Source organism: Muscardinus avellanarius (genome assembly GCF_963383645.1).
Source record: "Muscardinus avellanarius genome assembly, chromosome: 3".
In the NCBI taxonomy this organism is placed as follows: Eukaryota; Metazoa; Chordata; class Mammalia; order Rodentia; family Gliridae; genus Muscardinus; species Muscardinus avellanarius.
In genome coordinates, this window is record NC_137788.1 from 93077856 (window position 1) to 93098651 (window position 20796).

Genomic DNA, 20796 nt, shown 5'->3' on the forward strand with positions numbered 1-20796 from the left:
GTAATTGGCAATGGGGAGAAGCCAACAATACATCACAAAACCAACTGCTGTAGCAGAAATCCTTCTACTCTGGAAATATACTAAGCTATTAAGTATATAATTGATGGAGATAAGGTGGAACATTTTCTAAAACCCTTGTGCATTTGCATATAAATAGATTTTTGAACTTATTTATTCATTGATTATTTATATATGGTACTGGGAATGGAATGCAGGGACCTTCTACCTTCAAGATAAAATCGCATATACATTTTATTATTTTTTTAACCAAGGTCTGAGTGAGTTGGTCATGATATCACTAAGTTGGTGAGACTAGTCTAGAAGTTACAATTGCAGTGCTATGTAAGATGGCTACCACACCAAGCAATGATTAGGGAAGGACATCAGAAAAAAAAGCTAATACAAATTAAATATTATATTCATAGAGACTGTTTATAGTTATCAAGTGCAAATGGTTAAAAAGGCTAATATTTCTTAAAAAAGAAAAACCATTAAATTGTAAAAGGCCATTTAGATTATTTTCCTGGGAGATTTTATAGCTGTTCATCACCTGTTGAGATAGCATTATTTCTGATAACACTTTTCAGATTATGAATAGTTTTCTAAATATTTATTCATGTTAACATTTACTTTGTAAATTTAACTTTTACATTGTTAACATTTATTTCATTACACGTACTCTCTTACAGGCATATAAATAGCTGCTAGAAAGAACCCAGACAACTTCAAGCACAATGAAGTTCCTCCTGTTGCTCTCAGCCATTGGCTTGTGCTGGGCTCAGTATTCCCCACAAACTGCTTACGGCCGGACATCCATCGTCCATCTGTTTGAATGGCGCTGGGTTGATATTGCTGAGGAATGTGAGCGGTACTTAGCTCCCAAAGGATTTGGAGGGGTTCAGGTAGGTTTTGTTCACAGCAGAACTTGCACGGTTTAATTGTGCTCATAATAAATATTCTTAAAGTTAGTATCTGTATATCTGTAGGAACATTTTATTTGACATATAAATACTCTAAAATAGTTAACCCAGGGAGAAAAATTTAGTATTGTCTGCAACTTTATATTTTGCTTGAGACATTATCTGGACATCTCCAACATGCTGCTAATAATCTTAAGTGGTTATTAAGGAATGCATCTGCATATGCAAAGCTTCAGAGGTAACTTTTCTTTATTTACTAGTTGCTAGAGGCTCGAATGATATAAAGTAAACCATATTGTGATACTGATTAAGATTGTTTTATTTGTAGGTTTCTCCACCCAATGAAAATCTTATAGTTACCAGCCCTTCAAGACCTTGGTGGGAAAGATACCAACCAATTAGCTACAAATTATGCACAAGATCTGGAAATGAAGCTGAATTCAGAGACATGGTGACTCGATGCAACAACGTTGGTGTAAGTGAACTCCTTTTTCCTTATAAAATATTATATACAAAAAGATTTCTCCTGTCATTTTCTTTTAGAGCAGAAACATTTCAATTTAAATATTTACATTTTGCTGGCACACTTGTAAACCCTGCTCTTGGGAGACGGAGAAGGGAGGATCGCGCTGGTTCGAAGGCAGCTGCGCTGGCTTAAGAGACCCTGTTTCCAAAATAAAAAAAGTATAAAATAGGTCTGGGAGTTTAGCCCGGAGATAGAGGGCTTCCAGGAACCCCAGTACCACCACCAATAATAATAATAATAATAATAATAATAATAATAATAATAATATATTTACATTTTGGTTTATTCTTCTGCTTTAACTCCAATGAAACTATTATCTCATGTTCCATTGCCATTAAAATTTTACAAGGTGTTCAGTTGTAAACCAAAACATCTCTATGTACTCAACTTTTATAACATTACACAGTCTCTCAAAACAGTTTTTTAGTTAGGAATTAGAAATTCCTGCTACAGTAGCTGCTGTCATTTTCTGTAATTTATGGGGACCCACTTATATGTCCTGGGTGTTGTTCTCCATCCTTTATAATGTTTGTTTGCTTGCTTTTTTATGTTAAGTAGCCAGGTTTTCTCTCTATAACGTGCAGGTTAATGAGAGACAAGTACATACCATGTCTCTTTCTCTCTTCAGTTTCTAGTTAGTAAGAAACTTGAATTGCATCTTACTCCTTGGGACTCACTGAAATTTCAAAACTGATTAATCTCTCTTGTCTGAATGGACTCTTACCTCTCTAATAGTAGATCTTTTAATTTCTTCATAATTATGGTAGTTTCAGATTTTCTCCATTTATCACGTATGCAAATATTTGGTTAATAAATGAGAATGTAGGTCTTTATTCAATGTTAGTTTCCTTTCACAGTTGATTTTGTTCTTGCAGAAAATGAATTTCCTTTACCAATGCTAATCTCAAAGACCTGTGCAATAAAAGGCGACGAAGGGGGAAGCTGTTTAGTGGGCACCATTAATTGGGTGTGTGGATATTTATAACCTTCTGTTCCCCTAAATAACCTTCTTTCTCTCCAAAAGGGAGAAAGCTAAAAAGAACAAAGAAATATTTTGCTGTTTGATTAACATTCTGTAAAGTTTAGTTCATAACATTTTGTTTCTCCCTAAAGTCAAACTGACATGGACCCCTTGCTTTTCAGGTCCGTATTTATGTGGATGCTGTAATTAATCACATGTGTGGGGAAGGTGCAGGTTCTGGAACAAGCAGCACTTGTGGATCTTACTATAATGCTCAAAACAGGGAGTTTTCAGGAGTTCCTTACTCTGCTTGGGATTTCAATGATGGTAAATGTAAAAGTTCAAGTGGTGGCATTGAGACCTACAGTGATGCTTATCAGGTAATTATATTTGAAATAGTGATCCACTGAAGAATTATCTGTGTCTTTGAATATGCCCTGTAGCTAATTGGATATCATTTGAAATACTAGTTTAGATTTCTTAGGAAAACAGGTAGCCAAGACTAAATGCTTAACAATATACAATGTAAACTGATATTCAGAACAATTTCCTAATCATGGGGCTGGAATATAGCTCAGATGTAGGGCATGTGGGAGGCCCTGGGCTCCCTCCTTGGCACCACAAGAAGATAAATAAATAAATAAATAAATAAATAAACAAACAAACAAATAAATAAATAAATATTGCACCCAGAGTGTCATAAACATAATCTACTTTTTTCATATATTGTCCATTTTTATACTGAACAACGATTTTAAATTTACATACACAGTATTCTGTCGGCGCCCTTAGTGACTCATGAAAAAAATCAAATCCATATTCAAGAATATTTTTCCAATAATAGGGCTGGGGATGAATCCTAGCGATCAGGCATGCATACTTCAGGAATATATTTAGCATTAAAATAATATATATGAAAGTAAATATTTCTCCCAATCAATTAAAAAGCTCATGTTTTTTATTTTTTACCTTCTCCATTTTTATACTTGAAAATTATTTCAGAGATACACCCGTATAATGAGGTTGACTTCCCCAATTAAAGAAGGCATTATACATGTTATTAAAGAAAGAATGAATCATCAAATAGATTTTCATTTGAGAAATGATATACTTTTTAATTAATACCAAGATATTTATCCCCACAGGTCAGAGACTGCCGTCTGACTGGTCTCCTTGATCTTGCCCTGGAGAAAGATTATGTGCGCACCAAGATTGCTGACTACTTGAACAATCTCATCGATATTGGTGTGGCAGGCTTCAGACTCGATGCTTCTAAACACATGTGGCCTGGAGACATAAAGGCAATTTTGGATAAACTGCATAACCTTAACACAAAGTGGTTCTCTGCAGGAAGCAAACCCTTCATTTTCCAGGAGGTACAGCAATGCACATATATGCATATAAAGCAATATCACTTTGTTCTTTAGAAATTAAATGTAAGGTTTAAGTAAATATCCCATTTTCTTGGTGAAGACCTGAGTCATTTATGTAGAGCAAGACCCTTTAGCCTCTTTTTCTCAGATGTAACACATGTAATTCTTTACCACAGTGGGTTCTATGGCATTGTGGAGAATTCTTTTAGATTGCAGACTTCAGTGTTCCATTTACTAAATCCCCAGAGACCATTATGAGAGGTAGGAAGTCACAAAGTTGTTGTCACAAGTAGGTCTGTATGAGTTTGAATCTTAGCCTATGCTATGTGTGAGCTATTCTTCTTATAACTTATGTGAAAGACTAAGTAAGGTCACCATTCTTACAACAGGTCACCTTATTATTTTTTTACCAAATTGTGGCACATACTTTCTCAAAAATATAATTATCTAGGTTTAAAAAATCAATTTTAGCATTTCAAGTACCATAAATATTTTAAAGCTATTTTGACTTAATTCTAATTCACTTGCTGAAATATTGTAGGGTACTTGCATTAAATGATATTTATCTTATCTATTTACTAGGTAATTGATCTGGGTGGTGAGGCAATTTCAAGTAGTGAGTACTATGGAAATGGTCGCGTGACGGAATTCAAATATGGTGCAAAACTGGGCACAGTAATCCGCAAATGGAGTGGAGAGAAGATGGCCTACTTAAAGTAAATTAAATATAATTTTTAAAAAATATTTTTTAGATCTATTAGTATATTATTCTAGTATGAAAATCTTCTTTGAAACTGCTTATTCAGACATGTATCAATAATTCATCATTAAATATTATTGTTCATCCAGTTTCTATTAATAATCTTTTCACTTAGAATATAAATCAAGAAATTATTCAAGAAAACTCAAACATCAGCTAGATATTTTAATCTATGTTAGGTATAAATATACTAAATTTGAATGTTTGCCTTGTTAGAGTCAGATAATAATTAGAAGGAAATTATTTATACACACAAATGCATAAGTATGGAATTTATGTGTGGTATATCATCCAATTAATTTAAATATTAAAATACTTAAGTTACAGTGATACCATAGCAAAGATGCAATTTAAGCCAGTGTGACTTTCTATATACTTTGCTTTGAAAAATGACCCCCTAAAGTCTACCTAAATTATATATATGAAAAAGTTAATTGAATTTTTTTCTTAAAACTCAAATTTTATATGTTTGTTAGAAAATACAAGAAATCTAGGTGTATATAAGCATGGAATACATTTCAGATTACATATGTTTATATGACATATATATATATTTACATGTATATATGAAATAAAAAATTCTATAAAATAATCATTTAATTAGAGTATTTACTAAATCTGTTATAAAAGAAAATATTCATATGCATATACTGTTATTTTTACTAGGAACTGGGGAGAAGGCTGGGGTTTCATGCCCTCTGACAGAGCCCTGGTGTTTGTGGACAACCATGACAATCAAAGAGGACATGGAGCTGGAGGAGCATCTATTCTTACATTCTGGGATGCCAGGTAGGGGACAGCATGCGCTACTCTCTTTTAACTTGCCTTTTAAAGTCTGAAAATATTCTGTCCTTCTCTTACAATATAATTTTGTCACTTTCAGAATGTATAAAATGGCAGTTGGATTCATGCTTGCTCATCCTTATGGATTTACACGGGTCATGTCCAGCTACCGTTGGGATAGATATTTTCAAAATGGAAATGTAAGTTTTAGAATTGTTAAAACTTAGTCTCTCTAAGGAGTCTGTTTTGTTTTGATTTCTCACTAGTTTATTGTATTCGATATTTATTCCTCAAGCATTTAACTGTAGTCCTAATGCTATTTATTTTTAGTAATGCAAAGCATATTAAAATACAAACTAGATCTTTCTTGTCATCAAAGAGTATGAACCTGCTTCATAAATGTAATAAATACCTAAACATAATATCAATATATGAAACCTACCTTTATGAATAAGAGCAAGGTTCAGGGAGAAAATGTGTACTTTATTTAAGCATGTAACTCATACAGTAAGTATCAGGATTATACTTGCTAATATTTAACAAGAAATTAAAGCATGGGTATTTTTACAGTACAAATATGAGTTAAACACTTTATTAGAAACTCTATACATATTGATTATATTGAGGTGAAGTTAAATAGAAAAACTATCCTAAAAGTGTAAGAAAATAATATGTGTGTGTGTGTTTTCAAAAGATACGTAAAGATTAGAATTTTCAAATTAATCCCAGAAAAGTAAAAATTGGAAAATATTAGGAAGCATGGTAAACATACTGATATTAATAGTAATTTTACTAAGAAATGGAGAATTAAAAATATGAAGGTATTTTTATATCTAGGAGTGGGTTTCTTTGTAGCTTTACAATTTCTGATGTTACATCATAGAAAATATACTTAAAGCAGAAATTCCTCTTCATACCTAAAGCAGAAAGTTAGACAGTCTTATTTTAAAATTTTCAATATTCTTTTCCCTTTGCAAATGCCACAACCCTGTAGGGCAACTTAAATTCTTGTTGAGTACCTTTAATATTTGGAATGTACTCTTTGAAAATGAACCAAAGTCTAGCTGGGAATTTTGATGCACATTTATATTACTAGAACTTGGGTGGTGTAGACTGGAGCACTGCAGTTCAATATTCTCAGAATCCTTAAGAGACCATATTTCAAAGTTCAGAGTAGAAAAAGGCTCTGGTGTAGTTCAGAGACAGAGTACCCTTAAATGAAGCCCCAGCACCAAAGGCTAAAAATATAAATAAATACAATGAACCAAATTCTGGCATTTCCACTAACTCCTTTATTTTTTGTGAGGACTTATAAATTGTTTCCCTTTCTTATTTATTCCTAAAGCCTTACCTTTTAGGAAGATGTTTATATCATAAAAACTCATATCATTACCCATTTTTTATCATATAACTTTGTTACACTGGTAATCCTGGATTTTGGCTTTCTCCAACACATATGTTTCAAGATGCTGAAAATCAGAAAATGTAGCAGGAGAAAAACAATTTGTTATAAGAGAAGAAAGTGGAATATACAAATATGTTAAAATTCTAATATTTTTTCTCAATAATTAAGGATGTTAATGATTGGATGGGGCCACCAAATAATAATGGAGTGACTAAAGAAGTAACTATTAATGCAGACACCACTTGTGGCAATGGCTGGGTCTGTGAACATCGGTGGCGTCAAATAAGGTGAGGATACCTGCGGAGGGATAGCCTCTAAGAGGAGACTTACATTATCATTTTTATTAGCATGTTGATGTTTAAGGGTAGTATAATTTAATATTATTTCATGCTTTTAGGAACATGGTTGCCTTCAGAAATGTAGTTGATGGCCAGGCTTTTACAAACTGGTGGGACAATGGCAGCAACCAGGTAGCTTTTGGAAGAGGAAACAAAGGATTCATTGTCTTTAACAATGATGACTGGTAAGTAGATAGCACTTAAAATCTTGTTTATACTACTGTATTCTTGTTCTATACTTTTCCTCATTGACTTTATTCATATCTGACCAATCCTTTTGCCAGTGGCTTAAGAATTCATTGAAATCAGAAAAGTTTAGAAGAAAAATGTTGACTCTTTTCCTCTTATTTTTTTTCTGCTGGTTTCTTAAAGTTTTTTAGTTTTAAGCAGAGATCATTTTATGAATGCTTGAAATATCATTTGAATTACTGTATAATTTCATATGATATGTATGATTTATAATTATAAATGCATGTATACTTATGTTTCATATTAGAGAATTCTGTATATATGAATGTATAGTTATATGTTCACTTCATACAAAACAATAAGTACACCAATAGTTAAAAAGAAAACTATTAAATCAGTAAAAGAACATGATTTGTTACTTAGTACTGAAATGTCTTTTTTTAATTTTCTACAGATTTCTGTACTTTAACTATGATTCTATTTGCACATTTGGTATATGTTCTTCACTTTTCTGTGCACCCATGACAGATAAGATTGTTAAAAATACATGTATAAGAAATAATCAATGTTCCTCAGGAGAATTTCTGTTTTATTCTAAACCTTCCCATTTTTTGGACTTTTCTTTGTGTCAATTAGGTCCTATTCTTCTATTGATTCCCTTATATCCCAAACTTATTGCTTAGAAAACTTCTTTGCAAACTTTTGAAATGATGCAGTTCAAAGGCAAATTCTACTCATGTAGAATTTGCATTTTATTCTAAATATTATTTTAACTACTCCTCAAAATAAAGTATATATTTGATTGCCAAATTAGGTCATAAATTTCTAATTTTTTTTCTTTGCTGGTAGGGAAAATTAAGTATACATATATGACACCTTTGTATTTAAATTATTTACTTTTTAACGAAATGTTAAATTACTTTTACTCCTATCTCAAATTCTTTTAGTCTTTAAAAAACATAAATTTTGTATTTTTATAAGCAATTAATATTTCCCTAAGTTCAGAAGAGAATTTTTTTTTTGTTTTACATAGATAAGTTATTCTAAGTGTGGCAATTCTCACAGTCTCTCTCTCTCTCTCTGATATTCTTGAATCTTTATTGTTTCATAATATTCACCACTGACTAGGGAATCCTGAGGTCTTCCATAAGATTGCATTTGGTCCTGAGAATGCTATTCACATGCACTGAAGTGAACTTTGGGCTTGGCTTTTCTTTTGTTTGAGACCTTGACTGCTCTGAGTTCTTCAGGGTCAAGTGAGGCCATTTATTTGTTTTGGAGAGTCTGCACACTTGCATTTGCCTGTGTTGAACTGAAGAGACACATTGAACTTCCTTTTGCAGGTCACTTTCAACCACTTTGCAAACTGGCCTTCCTGCTGGCACGTACTGTGATGTCATTTCTGGAGATAAAGTTGATAACTATTGCACAGGATCTCAAGTCCATGTTTCCAGCGATGGCAAAGCTCACTTTTCCATTAGCAACTCTGCTGAAGACCCATTCATTGCAATCCATGTGGAAGCCAAATTATAAAGTTCAAATTAAATACATTTAGAGAGCATAACCAAATGTGTTTCTTTTCTTCTACATGTATTAATTCTTATCATTCCTTAACTTTTATTAGAATTCAAAAGTACTCTTGAAATAGTCAAAACAGTATTAACTATAACATATAATTATACAAATATAAAATAGCTCTAGACAAGATGTTACTATATTATAGAAGACTTACATTTTATGTTTGATAAAGGAAATTCTAAGGCTTCAGAGAGGCAACCTGTCAAATTTGGTGTTGTAATTAACAGCATTTACTCACCATCTCTAGTCTAGTTTTCTTATGCAATTCTTGAAGAGTGTTTCTATTAGTTAGGGTACAGGACACTATGATTATTCCTTCTAAAAGTAGCTCATTTGTTTGGTTTTTCCACACTTCAAGCACTTTTGCAATTAGTAGAGTTAAAGATAGAATATATATAGGTGGTACTGTGGTTCCTGAAAATCTTTCTACTTCCGGGCTACACTCCCAGACCTATTTTTTTTTTTTTTTTAATTTTGGAATCAGGGTCTCCTAAGCCAGTGAGGCTGGCTTCCAACCTGCACGATCCTCCTGTCTCCACCTCCCAAGCATGGGGATTACAAGTGTGCACCACCACGCCCCGCTAAAGATATACTTTATAAATTTTTGTTATATGAAATCAGTAGAAATCTTGTATTTTTTCTATGTTCTTTTCTCAACATGTTTTTCTATGGCTTTGACTTACTGTTATTTAATACATTGTTCTTCTTTTTACCTTCTGTGTTCATGTTTGTTTAGAGATTTTTGTGAAATGATATCCTGCCGTTTTTCCCTTTTTGTTTTCTAGCTCCTTTTTCTGCTTTGTCTTGAGTTTTTTATTTTTTGGTGGTACTGGGGTCCTGGAAACCCTACTACCTCCAGGCTACACTCCCAGACCTATTTTATATTTTTATTTGGAAACAGGGTCTCTTAAGCCAGGGAGGCTGGTTTTGAACCTGCACAATCCTTCTTTCTCCGCCTTGCAAGCACGGTGATTACAAGCATGTGCCACTATGCCTGGCTATCTTGACTTTTAATATAGAATTTACCATGACTCTTACATAGGGCTTTTTATAAATCTCAATTACTTTTATGCTTAAGCAGTGTATGCATGTACAAGAACAATCCATACACTGTAAACTATTTTCCCCTTTCAATTTATATTTCCCCACTATGAAACAGATCTATAGTGTATAGATCAGTATTTCAGCCAAAGCATATTGGCTGCAAATTCTACAATTCATTAGAATTTTATTATATAGAATATAAAGTACACAAAGAAGTTTAATAAAATTGATTAGTTAGGCACAGATAAGCAACAAGGACAACAGTCTCTTAGCACTTGTGTCAATATAGGTTTCTACGACTCAGTAAAGCAGTTCAGGGAAAATGGAGTCTCATCATTTTGTGCCTAATTTGCTATATGGCAGAAAATCCTGAAGAGGCATACATTAGATTTCATGGACAGGAGTCACAGGATTTAATGGTATAATGAGTAGAAACACATCCTGTTCCAAATGGGTCAGAAATAAATTTTGGACTTGACTGACCATTCCTTCCTCTATGTGGTCATTGTATTCCCAAAATATTGCAGATTCTCAGTTAATATTCTTACTGGTGCAATCCAAGACAACTGGCCTGACAATTTGAAAGAAGTTTTATTTGCTCACATTTTTTTTTTTAAGATTTCAGAGTTCATTCTATGTTAGTCTGTTTTTTGGAGCTCAGAGCATGGTGATAGGAAGCTGAGGGAACAAGAGCACAAGGGCTCTTCTCTCACAGCTCAAAGGCCAGAGAAGCAAGAAGGAATAAGCAAGGGGATTCAAGGACAAAGCACAGGCCCCAAGGTCACATACTATTTGACCATCTCTCCACCCATACCCTTCCTGCCTAATTACCACCCAAAACACTCAAGACTTAATTATATCCACTCTGAACATGAATACATGAGCTATTCAGGAATAATTTTATATCTAACTATAACACATCATTATTGGTGAAAAATTTTAATATGAGGGAGAATTTGGTTAGTTTATGGCCACTCAAACATTTTTTTATACATTTGCTCTTAGAATTTTCTTATCTATATTATAAAACAATGCCTCCTTCTATTCAACTACGTGTGTGAATGATGCCATGCTATGGTTATATGTTTGTTGTAGCCATATTTTCCTTCCTTCTTCATTATTCTACTCAGATTATCAGGTCCCATAGACTTCATTTACTATTAAAATCTATATATTGTGCCAGATTTTGCCTCTTATAATCCTAGATACTTATGAAGTTTAGGATGTAGGATCATAAATTTGAGGTTAGTTATGTAATTTGAATGTAAAGTACTTAGTGTGAGCCAGATTTAGTATTCAATCTCTAGTATTAGAATACAGAAAAGAAATATAAAAACACATATAACTTCAAAAATTCACATTGTTGTTCCGGGAAGATGGCGACGGAGAAAAGCGGGGCTTACGAGCTCCGCTAACAACCAATCTCTATTACCACAAAATCAGCACCTTTCGTAGCCAGAAAACACCATCAACAGAGAAACAAAAAAGGTAATTTCAAGGGACAGAGAAAAAGAGGGCTGGAAAAACAAGACACCAGAAACCAGACCACAGTGCTGCAGCCGGAGCTGTGGCGCAAAGCGGCGGGCATCATTTTCCCTTGCAGCACCAGGCTCCGCAGAGGAAGAGAACTCATAACGGAGCTCAGAACCAGAGAGGAGATACGCCGGCCTCACACCCAAGGACGCTGCAGCAGCACCTTACTGCCGGTGGCAGCGGCGAGCTCACCGGAGGGCACCAGACCAATGCACTCAATAGCCCACCAGGCTCCAGAGAGGAGCGGTGGACAGCGAGCCAAGGTGAGCCGCTGCGGAACTCAGAGTGGAGTTCAAAAACAGAAAAGAAATACGCCAGCCTCACGGCCGAGGGCGCAACAGCGGCGCCATATTGCTACCGGCGGCAGCAGCAGCGAATTCATCGAGTCCACGACAGCACCATCTGCGCACTCAACAGTGAGTCAAATTGGGGCCCCCAGAGGAGAAATCCCAGTACTGTCCTCCCAGGGACTTGACCCAATGGGGGAGTGGTGGTGGCAGAGATATTACACCATAGGAGAACGCCCAACCTGGCACCCCCCATGGTCTAAAGCAGCCTCAATTGACTCCCAGGGTCTGAGACTCTGCGATACAACCCAGTAAAGGAGTAGTGGGAACTGAGATACCATAGACTCGAGATTCACAGCACCTTAAGTGAAGTCGTAGTGACCCAGGGAAGAACCCAGAGAAGGCACAAACTTCTGAAATCATGGGAAAGAGGAATAATACTGGAGCAATGAATGCCCACAACCCCACAACATCAGAACCCGATAAAACAGAAAATCAGAGATTTCTAGAAGATCAAATCAGGAAAATAACTGTAGAAATAATAGAGGTGTTTTGAAAAGAATTCAGAGAGAGCCAAAGAGAGATAAAGGATGCAATTAATGAAGTAAAGTCCTCAATTCAAATTACAAACAACCATTTAGACCACATGGAGAATAGAATCTCGCTCCTAGAAGATGATCATTCAAAAAATGAATGCATAGTTTCTAATTTAGAAAAAAAAAATCCGTCAGCAGGAATCTGACATTGAAGAAATATGGGCCCATTTTAAGAGAGCTAACCTAAGAATAATTGGAATAGAGGAAAGAAAAGAAGGTGAAACCAAAGGCATTGACAATCTTTTCAAGGAAATAATAGCAGAAAATTTTCCAAACGTAGAGCAAGAGGTCAATACACAGGTCCAGGAAACTTATAGAACTCCCTTTAGAGAGGATCAGAGAAGAGGATCCCCACGCCACATAATTGTCAAAATGACCACTGTGGAAGCCAAGCAGAGAATCTTAAAGGCAACAAAAACAAAGAGACAAGTGACATTCAGAGGCAAACCGATTAGAATCACTCCATTCTTCCCAAACCAAGTCATGAGAGCCAGAAGGGCTTGGAGTAACATATTTCCAACTCTGAAAGAAAACAACTTCCAGCCAAAAATTTCCTACCCAGCAAAACTTTCTATCAAATTAGATGGGGAAATAAGAAGCTTCCACGACAAACAGAAACTGAAGGAATTTATGTCATCAAAATTAGTGCTAGAGAAAATACTCAAAGAGATTAACTACAAAGAAGAAATAGGTAACTCATACCAGAACCAGAGAAACAAGTTTTTCCATCCAACAGACAACTAAGATTGGTTATCTGTGGAGATTCACTATTTATGTTAGTCTTTTACCTATCTCTAAATTGTATTGTTTGCTTTTATTGTTGCTAATTTTTAGGATATCTAGTTGGAATATTAATATACCTTCAGGTATAGCATTTGGAAATATTTATCCCATTCTATCAGTAACTTTTAACTCTGTTTACATTGTCTTTGGATTTACAATATTTTTTTATTTTTTATTTTATTTTATTATTATTATTATTATTATTTGGTGGTACTGGGGTTCCTGGAAGCCCTTCTACCTCTGGGCTACACTCCCAGACCTATTTTTATATTTTTATTTAGAAACAGGGTCTCCTAAGCCAGCGCGCGCGGCTGGCTTCGAACCTGAGCGATCCTCCTGTCTCCGCCTCCCAAGCGCGGGGATTACAAGCGTGCGCCACCACGCCCGGCAATATTTTTTTATTTTTTAGGGAGTTTATTTACCCTTTTGTTGCCTGTGCCATTGAAATCATATCCAATAAATCACTGCCAATTTCAATGTTGTGAGATTTTATGACCCAGATTTTCTTCCAAAAGTTTATAGTATTAAGATTTATATTTACGCATTTTATCTATTTTGAGTTAATATTGTATATGTGTTAGGTAAGGGTCCAATTTTATTTTTTTCATGTAATTATTATTTTTCAACAATATTTAGTTAAAATATTTCTTCCACCAAATGTTTGTGGAAACCTTGTCAAAAATAACTTGACAATATATGGAAGAATTTATTTCTAGGCTTTTATTTAACTCCAATGGTTTATATATCTCCCTTTAGAACAGTACTACACTGTTTCAATTATTGTAGCTTTATATGGTTTGAAATCAGAAAATATACATCTTCTAGCTTTGTTCTTCTTCAAGATTATTTTGGGTATCTTGAGTCCATATTCCATATCAGGATAGATTTTTTTCCTGAAAAATAAATAAATAAATGTATGATAGTTTCACCTAAAAAAAGAAAAGAAAAAAATATTATCTGGTAAGAAAGAAAGCAAAAAGAAATATTGAAATGTTAGCTTTAAGTCATCAAAAGCTTGGTATCAGACAAATGAAACTGTTATGTGAGATTATCATTGTTAATATTGGATAAATTGCTATATAACTAGATGTCAACCACTAAGGCAAGCATGGGAAGGAGGGAAGGGGAGGGAACGGGGTGGGGATCAGGTAGGGGCTAATTGGGTGATGTGTGCATGTATGTCTACAAAAGTATTTTCTTTATACCATTATGATGTATGAATATATTGCACCAATAAAAAATAAATTAAAAAAATTCACATTGTTGTTTAGATGTGGATTTTCCCACAGGGATTCATGTGTTGGCATCTTTGTCCTCATTGTGGTGATGTGAGAGTCGGTAGACTTTGACCCTTAAGTGGTGGACATTATTGAAGGTTCTGTCCTTTTAAGAGTTTAAGAAAGTTGTCATTGATCTTTGTTTGCTCCCTAGAGAGGGATGTGGTATAAAAGAGCAAGCCTGACCCTTGAATTCCTCACCAGCTATAATCTTTCTCTTCTGAGCTTTCACCATGATGTCACTCACCATGGGTCTCTCGTTTGAGACAATGTCAGTGATCTATCCTTGATTACTGGTCCTCCCAAAGAGAGGCTCAATAAACCCCTTTTAAAATGAATTTTATAGCTTCAGATATTTTGTTAGATCAGTGAAAAACAAGACTATACAATTCATGGGCTCCCTAAATTGTTTTCTTAGTTGACCTAATTCTTTGTTCTTTTTCCTTTGTTAAACATGTATTGTTTCATTACATAGTCTCTACATTCTCAACATAATTTTTCATCTTTAATAGTTTCTATTATCAACACTTCATTGAATCTTCTCTTTTTAATATCATCAGTTCCACTTATGAAAGCAAAGAAATCCTAATTTTACTCTAATTCACAGACAAGTTAAAAGGTAGGTAGGCCACTCTCGCCTTCTCTATTTTTTTTATTGCTATGACTCTGGTCTTTTCTGGTTTCCTTCTGTCTCACTCATTACTCTTTTTATAAGTATTTTATTGAATTATCCATCTCCTTCTGTTTTAGATTGAGCCATCATTTTTTCTAATTGTATCTCTTTTTTTGTCCTTCCTTTTCCATATGATTGAAATAATTTCTATGGATTTAAAGCGAATCATTTTGTATGAATATGTGTATCTCCAGTTTCTAGGGCTTCAGCCTCACTCTTCCAACAGATGCTTGTTATCCCACCTCAATATCTTACAGACATCTCATATTTAACATGCACAAAATTAAACCTTCTCTTTTCTTGCAGCAACTTTTTAATCCCTCTTTCGTTTACATTTTATTTAGACATGCAACACATTTTCTTAGTCTTCCCCACCCACTTTTTCTACCACTTTATCCAGTCTCATAAACCTTAACATGACTCAGTAATTGTCCCTTTAAGTATTTTGCATCCTTGAATTTTTTTATCTTCTGTCATCATTTTATTGATGCTACCTCTGTTGCCTACATTGCAAACAACGATGCAGTTGGTATCCAATGTCTACTTATTGAGATCTTACTTCAATATAAAAAAATATAGTGGATCTGGGTGTAAAGGTCAAAGGTAGATTGCCCCAGACTTCAATCCAAAGGACCAAATACACACAAAAAAAATACTTGCTAATGGCAGAACAGGGATCAGATATGCATTTTATTCTAATGGGAATGTATAAAGTAATAGAAAAATGAATCTTTTTTAGATTCATTTAATAGAAAAATAAATAAAAAATTAATAGAAAAATAAATGAAAATATTTAAAAGAAATACTTTTAAATATTATAGAAGACATCCAAAAGCAATACTTTTAAATATTATAGAAGACATTAAGTGGTGAAGTTTCAAGTCAAGCATCTTTTGAATACTATATCAACTTCTCTCATGGTCTTGGCTAGCCCCACACAGGATGTTACTGACCATAGTCCACATGGCTACTCTCTGAGTCTCCCCAGTCTTATGGGTGTCTTCCTTGGTGGGTTTTGCATATTTCTTGTCACTCTCCTTCACTGGGGTCTCCCAGGAATCACACCACCAATGGCTCCCTGCATGGCGCTCCTACTCTGATAATTTTTTGCCTGGCTCCCAGGCCTTTCTTTGAAATCTTATTGAAAAGAGCTATAGCTTTTGCATTTAAAGAAGCATCATATGGACTCAAATGCTAGCGACTGATGTGGGCTCAATGGAGCCAGAGCGCAGGAGTGTCTCTTAGGCTGAATGCAGTGACACAAACTCATGGTGGATATAGGCTTTGAGCCTTTGCAACCGAACTTGTGAGAGAAAGTGTAGATAAAAACCTTGCCCTTCAGGTATTACTTCTCTCTTCCTAATGCAAGGTGCTTGTCTTTTAATTAGTAATAATTTTTGTACAAGTGCATGTTTCCTCAGCAACACCTTCAGACTGAACCCTATAGTCTTTCTCCTTTGCTGGTTAAGCTATAGATTTTTCAAAACTTTGTACTCTGTTTCCTTTTATCCCTGACTTTCATTGTAAAAAAAAAAAATAGAGAGTGATATCTATGCTGCAGCCTGAAGGCTGTGTTGTTTTAAATTTTTGCCACCAAAGAACTGAGTCAGTTATTCAAAGATCTGACCTTCTGTATAATCTCTACACTTAAGTCTCAAACAGGACATCCATGGGAATGAATTGTACACATATGAAGTTTGATGGCTTTTTTTTATCATGCAATATTTGAGCATCCTCTTTTGCCTCATCTCCCACTGTTCCTTGATCCTCAGCCATAAGAGATATGATAAATATGGGTTTGTCTGTCATCCTAGGTGGGGTACTGGGTCACAAAGTAGTAGCAAACAACTCAGTTATTTTTTATATATATTTCTATGAATAATTATTTATTTATTTATTTTTAAATATATTTTTATTGGTCCATTGTAGTAAAAGATCTCAATAGAATACAAGATTTTTGAGGATATATAAGCACAAATCACCCAATTAGGCTTTATTCGATCCCCATCCCATTCCCTCCCCTTCCCTCGATCCCATGCTTGATTTAGTGATTGACTTTGATATATTTGTTTAAGTACATCATGTGCTTTAAAGAGATTCCATCTTATCCCCTCCCATCCCTTCTGATAGGTTACCTTAATTGTTCCTCCATAGGGCCCTTTCTTCAACTAGATTTCCTTCTATTATCCATTTCTTCCTAGTTTTTGCATATTGGAAGAAGCATATGGTTTTTTATTTTCTGTGATATTTTCCTGTGGATGCTGCATTGCAGGCTCTGATCCCACTCTCTAAGGATCCACCACTGGCCTCACCTCATGGCAGGCTCCGATCCTGGCCTCTATGGCCCTAACACAGGCCTTGCTGCCTGGCAGGCTCCGAACACAGCCTCGGAGGCCCCCAGCACTGGCCTTACCTTATGGCAGTCTCCTATCCTGACCTCGCAGGCCCCGCTGCCGGCCTCGCCACACTGCAGGCTCCAATTCTGTTCCTCAGAGGCCCCAACACTGTCCTTGCCTCATGGCAGGCTTTGATCCCGGCCCCTGAGGCCTCAGCACCAGCCTTGCCTTATGGCAGGCTCCTATCCCATCCTTGTTGGCCCCGACACTGGTCTCACCGCATGACAGTCTCCTATCCCAGCATCGGAGGCCCCAGCATCAGCCTTGCCTTACAGCAGGCTCCTATCCTGGCCTCACTGGCCCCGGCACTGGCCTTGCTGAACAGCAGGCTCTGATCCCAGCCTCACAGGTCCTGACCCCAGCCTTGCCACACAGCATGCTCCAATCCTGGCCTCCTTGGCCCCAGCACTGGCCTTGCCTCCCAGCAGGCTCCTATCCTGACCTCAGAGGTCCCAGCACTGGCCTCATTGTGCTGCAGACTCTGGTTTCTGTCACTGTGAGAAGGTTGTCTACAGATGTTCCCCTTTATATTCCATTTTTTTTAATATGAGAAAGTAGTACATATCTTTTGCAAAAGCTGAGAGCCCTAATACCTAGTGTCAATAAATTTTGTCTCCCCTCCGAAGGCAGAGATCCACAGCTTCACTACAGAGAGCAGGCTCTGCTGCTCCTCATGCACCCTCCCTCCTGCACTTGCAGAGAAGTGCAGTGGTCATGAGGGCTGATGTCTCCCACAAGACGCAGCATGGTGGCCCAACCCAGCTATTCTGGGCTCCCTCTGATATGCCCCAAACACTTTTGCCACTTAGCATGTTGTCCAGAATTCCTGATCTTGTGGGGTAGGAGCAGTCTACTTTTGGGGAGATTTCCACAAAAGTTCAAGGTGGATTGGACTGGATCTGTCTTTATCTCCAAACACTGGTCACTGCTGCCACCACCACCACCAACACTGCCACCACCATCTCAGTTCTCTTCTGAACACCTTACCCACAGAGCATGTTTTCCAGAATTCTGGAGAATGTGTGGGAGTAGGAGTCTACCTTTGGGGAGACTTCTTCAAAAGTTTAAGGTGGATTGGATTGGATCTCTGCCTCTCCCAAATACTGGCCACCACTGCCACTGCCACTGCCATCTTGGTTCTCTTCCGAACACCCTTTTCCCACAGTATGTTGTCCCAAATTCCCGAGCATGTGTGGTGGTAGCATTCTACCTGTGGGGAGATTTCTTCAAAAGATCAGATCTCTGCCCCTTCCAATTACTGGCCACCACCACTGCCACTTTAAAACACTTTTCCTACACAGTATGTTGTCCAGAATTCCTGAGCATGCACGGTGGTAGCAGTCTACCTTTGGGGAGATTTCTTCAAAATATCAATGTGGATTGGATCAGATTTCTGCCTCTCCCAATTACTGGCTGCTGCCACCACCATTATCACCATCTCCGTTCTCTCCCAAACACTTTTCCCACAGAGCATGTTGTCCGGAATTCCTGAGCATGCGCAGGGGTAGCAGCCTACCTTTGGGGAGATTTCTTCCAAAGTTCAAGGCGGATTGGATAGGATCTCTGCCTCTCCCAAACACTGGCTGACACCGCTGTCTTGGTTCTCTCCCAAACAACTTTCCCAAATAGCATAATGCCCAGAATTCCTGAGGATGAGCAGTGGTAACAGTCTACTTTTGGGGAGCTTTCTTCAAAAGTTCAAGGTGAATTGGATCAGATCTCTGCCTCTCCCAATTACTGGCCGCCGCTGCCGCCCCTGCCACCGTTGCCGATCTCCTGGTTCTCCTGAGCACCTTCCTTACATGGTATGATGTACAGAATTCCTAAACATGTGCGGCAGGAGCAGTCCCCCTTCATGGAGATTCCCCCCCCCCCAAAAGTACAAGGTGGATTGGATAGGATTTGTCTGCATTTCCTGAATACTGGTTGCTGCCACCACCATCTTGACCCCTCTCCAATATTTTAATAAAAGAAGACAGTATGTGTGCTTTGAAGAGGTGAGATCAAGCACTCAGCAGCAATGGATTTATCTCCTCTCCAAGAGCGGAGGCCACAGCCTCACCACGTAGACCAGGGTCTGCTGTTCCTAGTGCACCATGGCCCCCAGTGCAGCATAGAGGAGCGTGGCAGCCAGGCAAACTGAGTTCCCCAGAATGTGTGGCTGGGCTTCCTGCCAGTCACTGCTGGGCTCTCTCCACCATGCCTGGATCATTTTTCTTACAAGGTATGTTGTTAAGAGTTCCCCAGCATGCATGGCTGAATTTTCTCTAATCTCTTCTGGGATGTTCTTCCAAAACTCACTTTTCTTGCATAGCAGGCACCTTGTTGTCATCTTGCTTCTAATATCCACTCTCTCTTCTGTATTCTAGATAGGAAGTCATGGCTGGAAATGCCTCCTTAAGTTGTCCCAATCAGATATTAAACCAAAAATGGTGTCCAGTGCTTCTCCGAGGAATGCATGTCCTATTTGGCAGCCACGGCCACCATCTTGCTTATGAATCCTACGAGGAATTTTTAAAATTCTTCAAGTCAGAGGTTGAGAAAGGACTGTAGTCCTGGAGTATCCCTCTGATTGCTCCTGTGCATTTTAGCTATGTCAGGAATTGCCTTGCCACAGAGATGTGTGTTCTCTGACAAATGGGATGCCTGCTGGTCCTTAAGAGGGAAAAACTTTCACTTTCTACAGACAGAATGTGGCAATGCTAATTGTAGCAGACCCTCTACCCACTAACCCTTTTTTAGCCAGCTGGCCCTAACTAGGGAAAAGGGCCCATGAATTCTTAGGCAGAGCTGGGTGTTCTGACATAGGGTTTAAGTTTTTATTTTAAGTTTATTAAATCTTCCATAACTTTCTCTCTAATTGCTTTTAAGCTAGTTGGCTGGAGGCTAAGCCTTTTTTTGCCCCATCAGTTTTCTTCTTGGCCATTCAGACTCCCTATTTACCACTGCATAAATGACTGCACATGCAAAATATTTTCACATATATATGCCTGACCTCCAAGGGAACAAATTCAAATTTAACATCTTATAATAATATAGAGTACCATAAGCAGCTATATTTCTTTTGTAGTAATGTCAGGGCCCACTCGGCTGGACTGAGATGGTGTCTAGGCTTGTTGCCAGCGTTGACTCAAGGTGGCGCCTAGGCTTGCTGCCAAGTCATAAGACTCACAAGATTGACGTCTCCTTGAGCATGCACAGTGTGTCATATTACATGCCTGCAGGATGATCAGTGATTCAGCGCCTTGTGCTACCACCAGCCTGCCTATGAGAGGGTTAGAAATGTGCATGCCCTAGCTGTGAGAAGTTTGGGGTGGGTAGGGTAAAGAGGGAGGGGTTATGATGCTGATATATATTTGCTTGCTGTACACATT

The 20796-nt window shown here is 37.1% G+C and overlaps 1 protein-coding gene across 3 annotated transcripts; it reads left to right on the forward strand.

Moving 5' to 3' along the window:
• Positions 1 to 734: 734 nt before the first annotated feature.
• Positions 735 to 8788, forward strand: LOC308261182 (pancreatic alpha-amylase-like; the record flags this gene model as incomplete). 3 transcript variants are annotated; one of them, XM_080692927.1, is made up of 10 exons in its annotated part: positions 735 to 902; positions 1249 to 1395; positions 2590 to 2787; positions 3553 to 3783; positions 4363 to 4496; positions 5207 to 5329; positions 5424 to 5523; positions 6897 to 7015; positions 7126 to 7251; positions 8599 to 8788. In XM_080692927.1, the coding sequence occupies 10 exons, from the start codon at positions 735 to 737 to the stop codon at positions 8786 to 8788; spliced, it is 1536 nt and encodes a 511-aa protein (XP_080549053.1). The 3 variants fall into 3 exon arrangements, with proteins under 3 accessions (XP_080549053.1, XP_080549054.1, XP_080549055.1); XM_080692928.1 differs by having other exon boundaries at positions 3553 to 3618; XM_080692929.1 differs by lacking the exon at positions 3553 to 3783.
• Positions 8789 to 20796: the final 12008 nt, after the last annotated feature.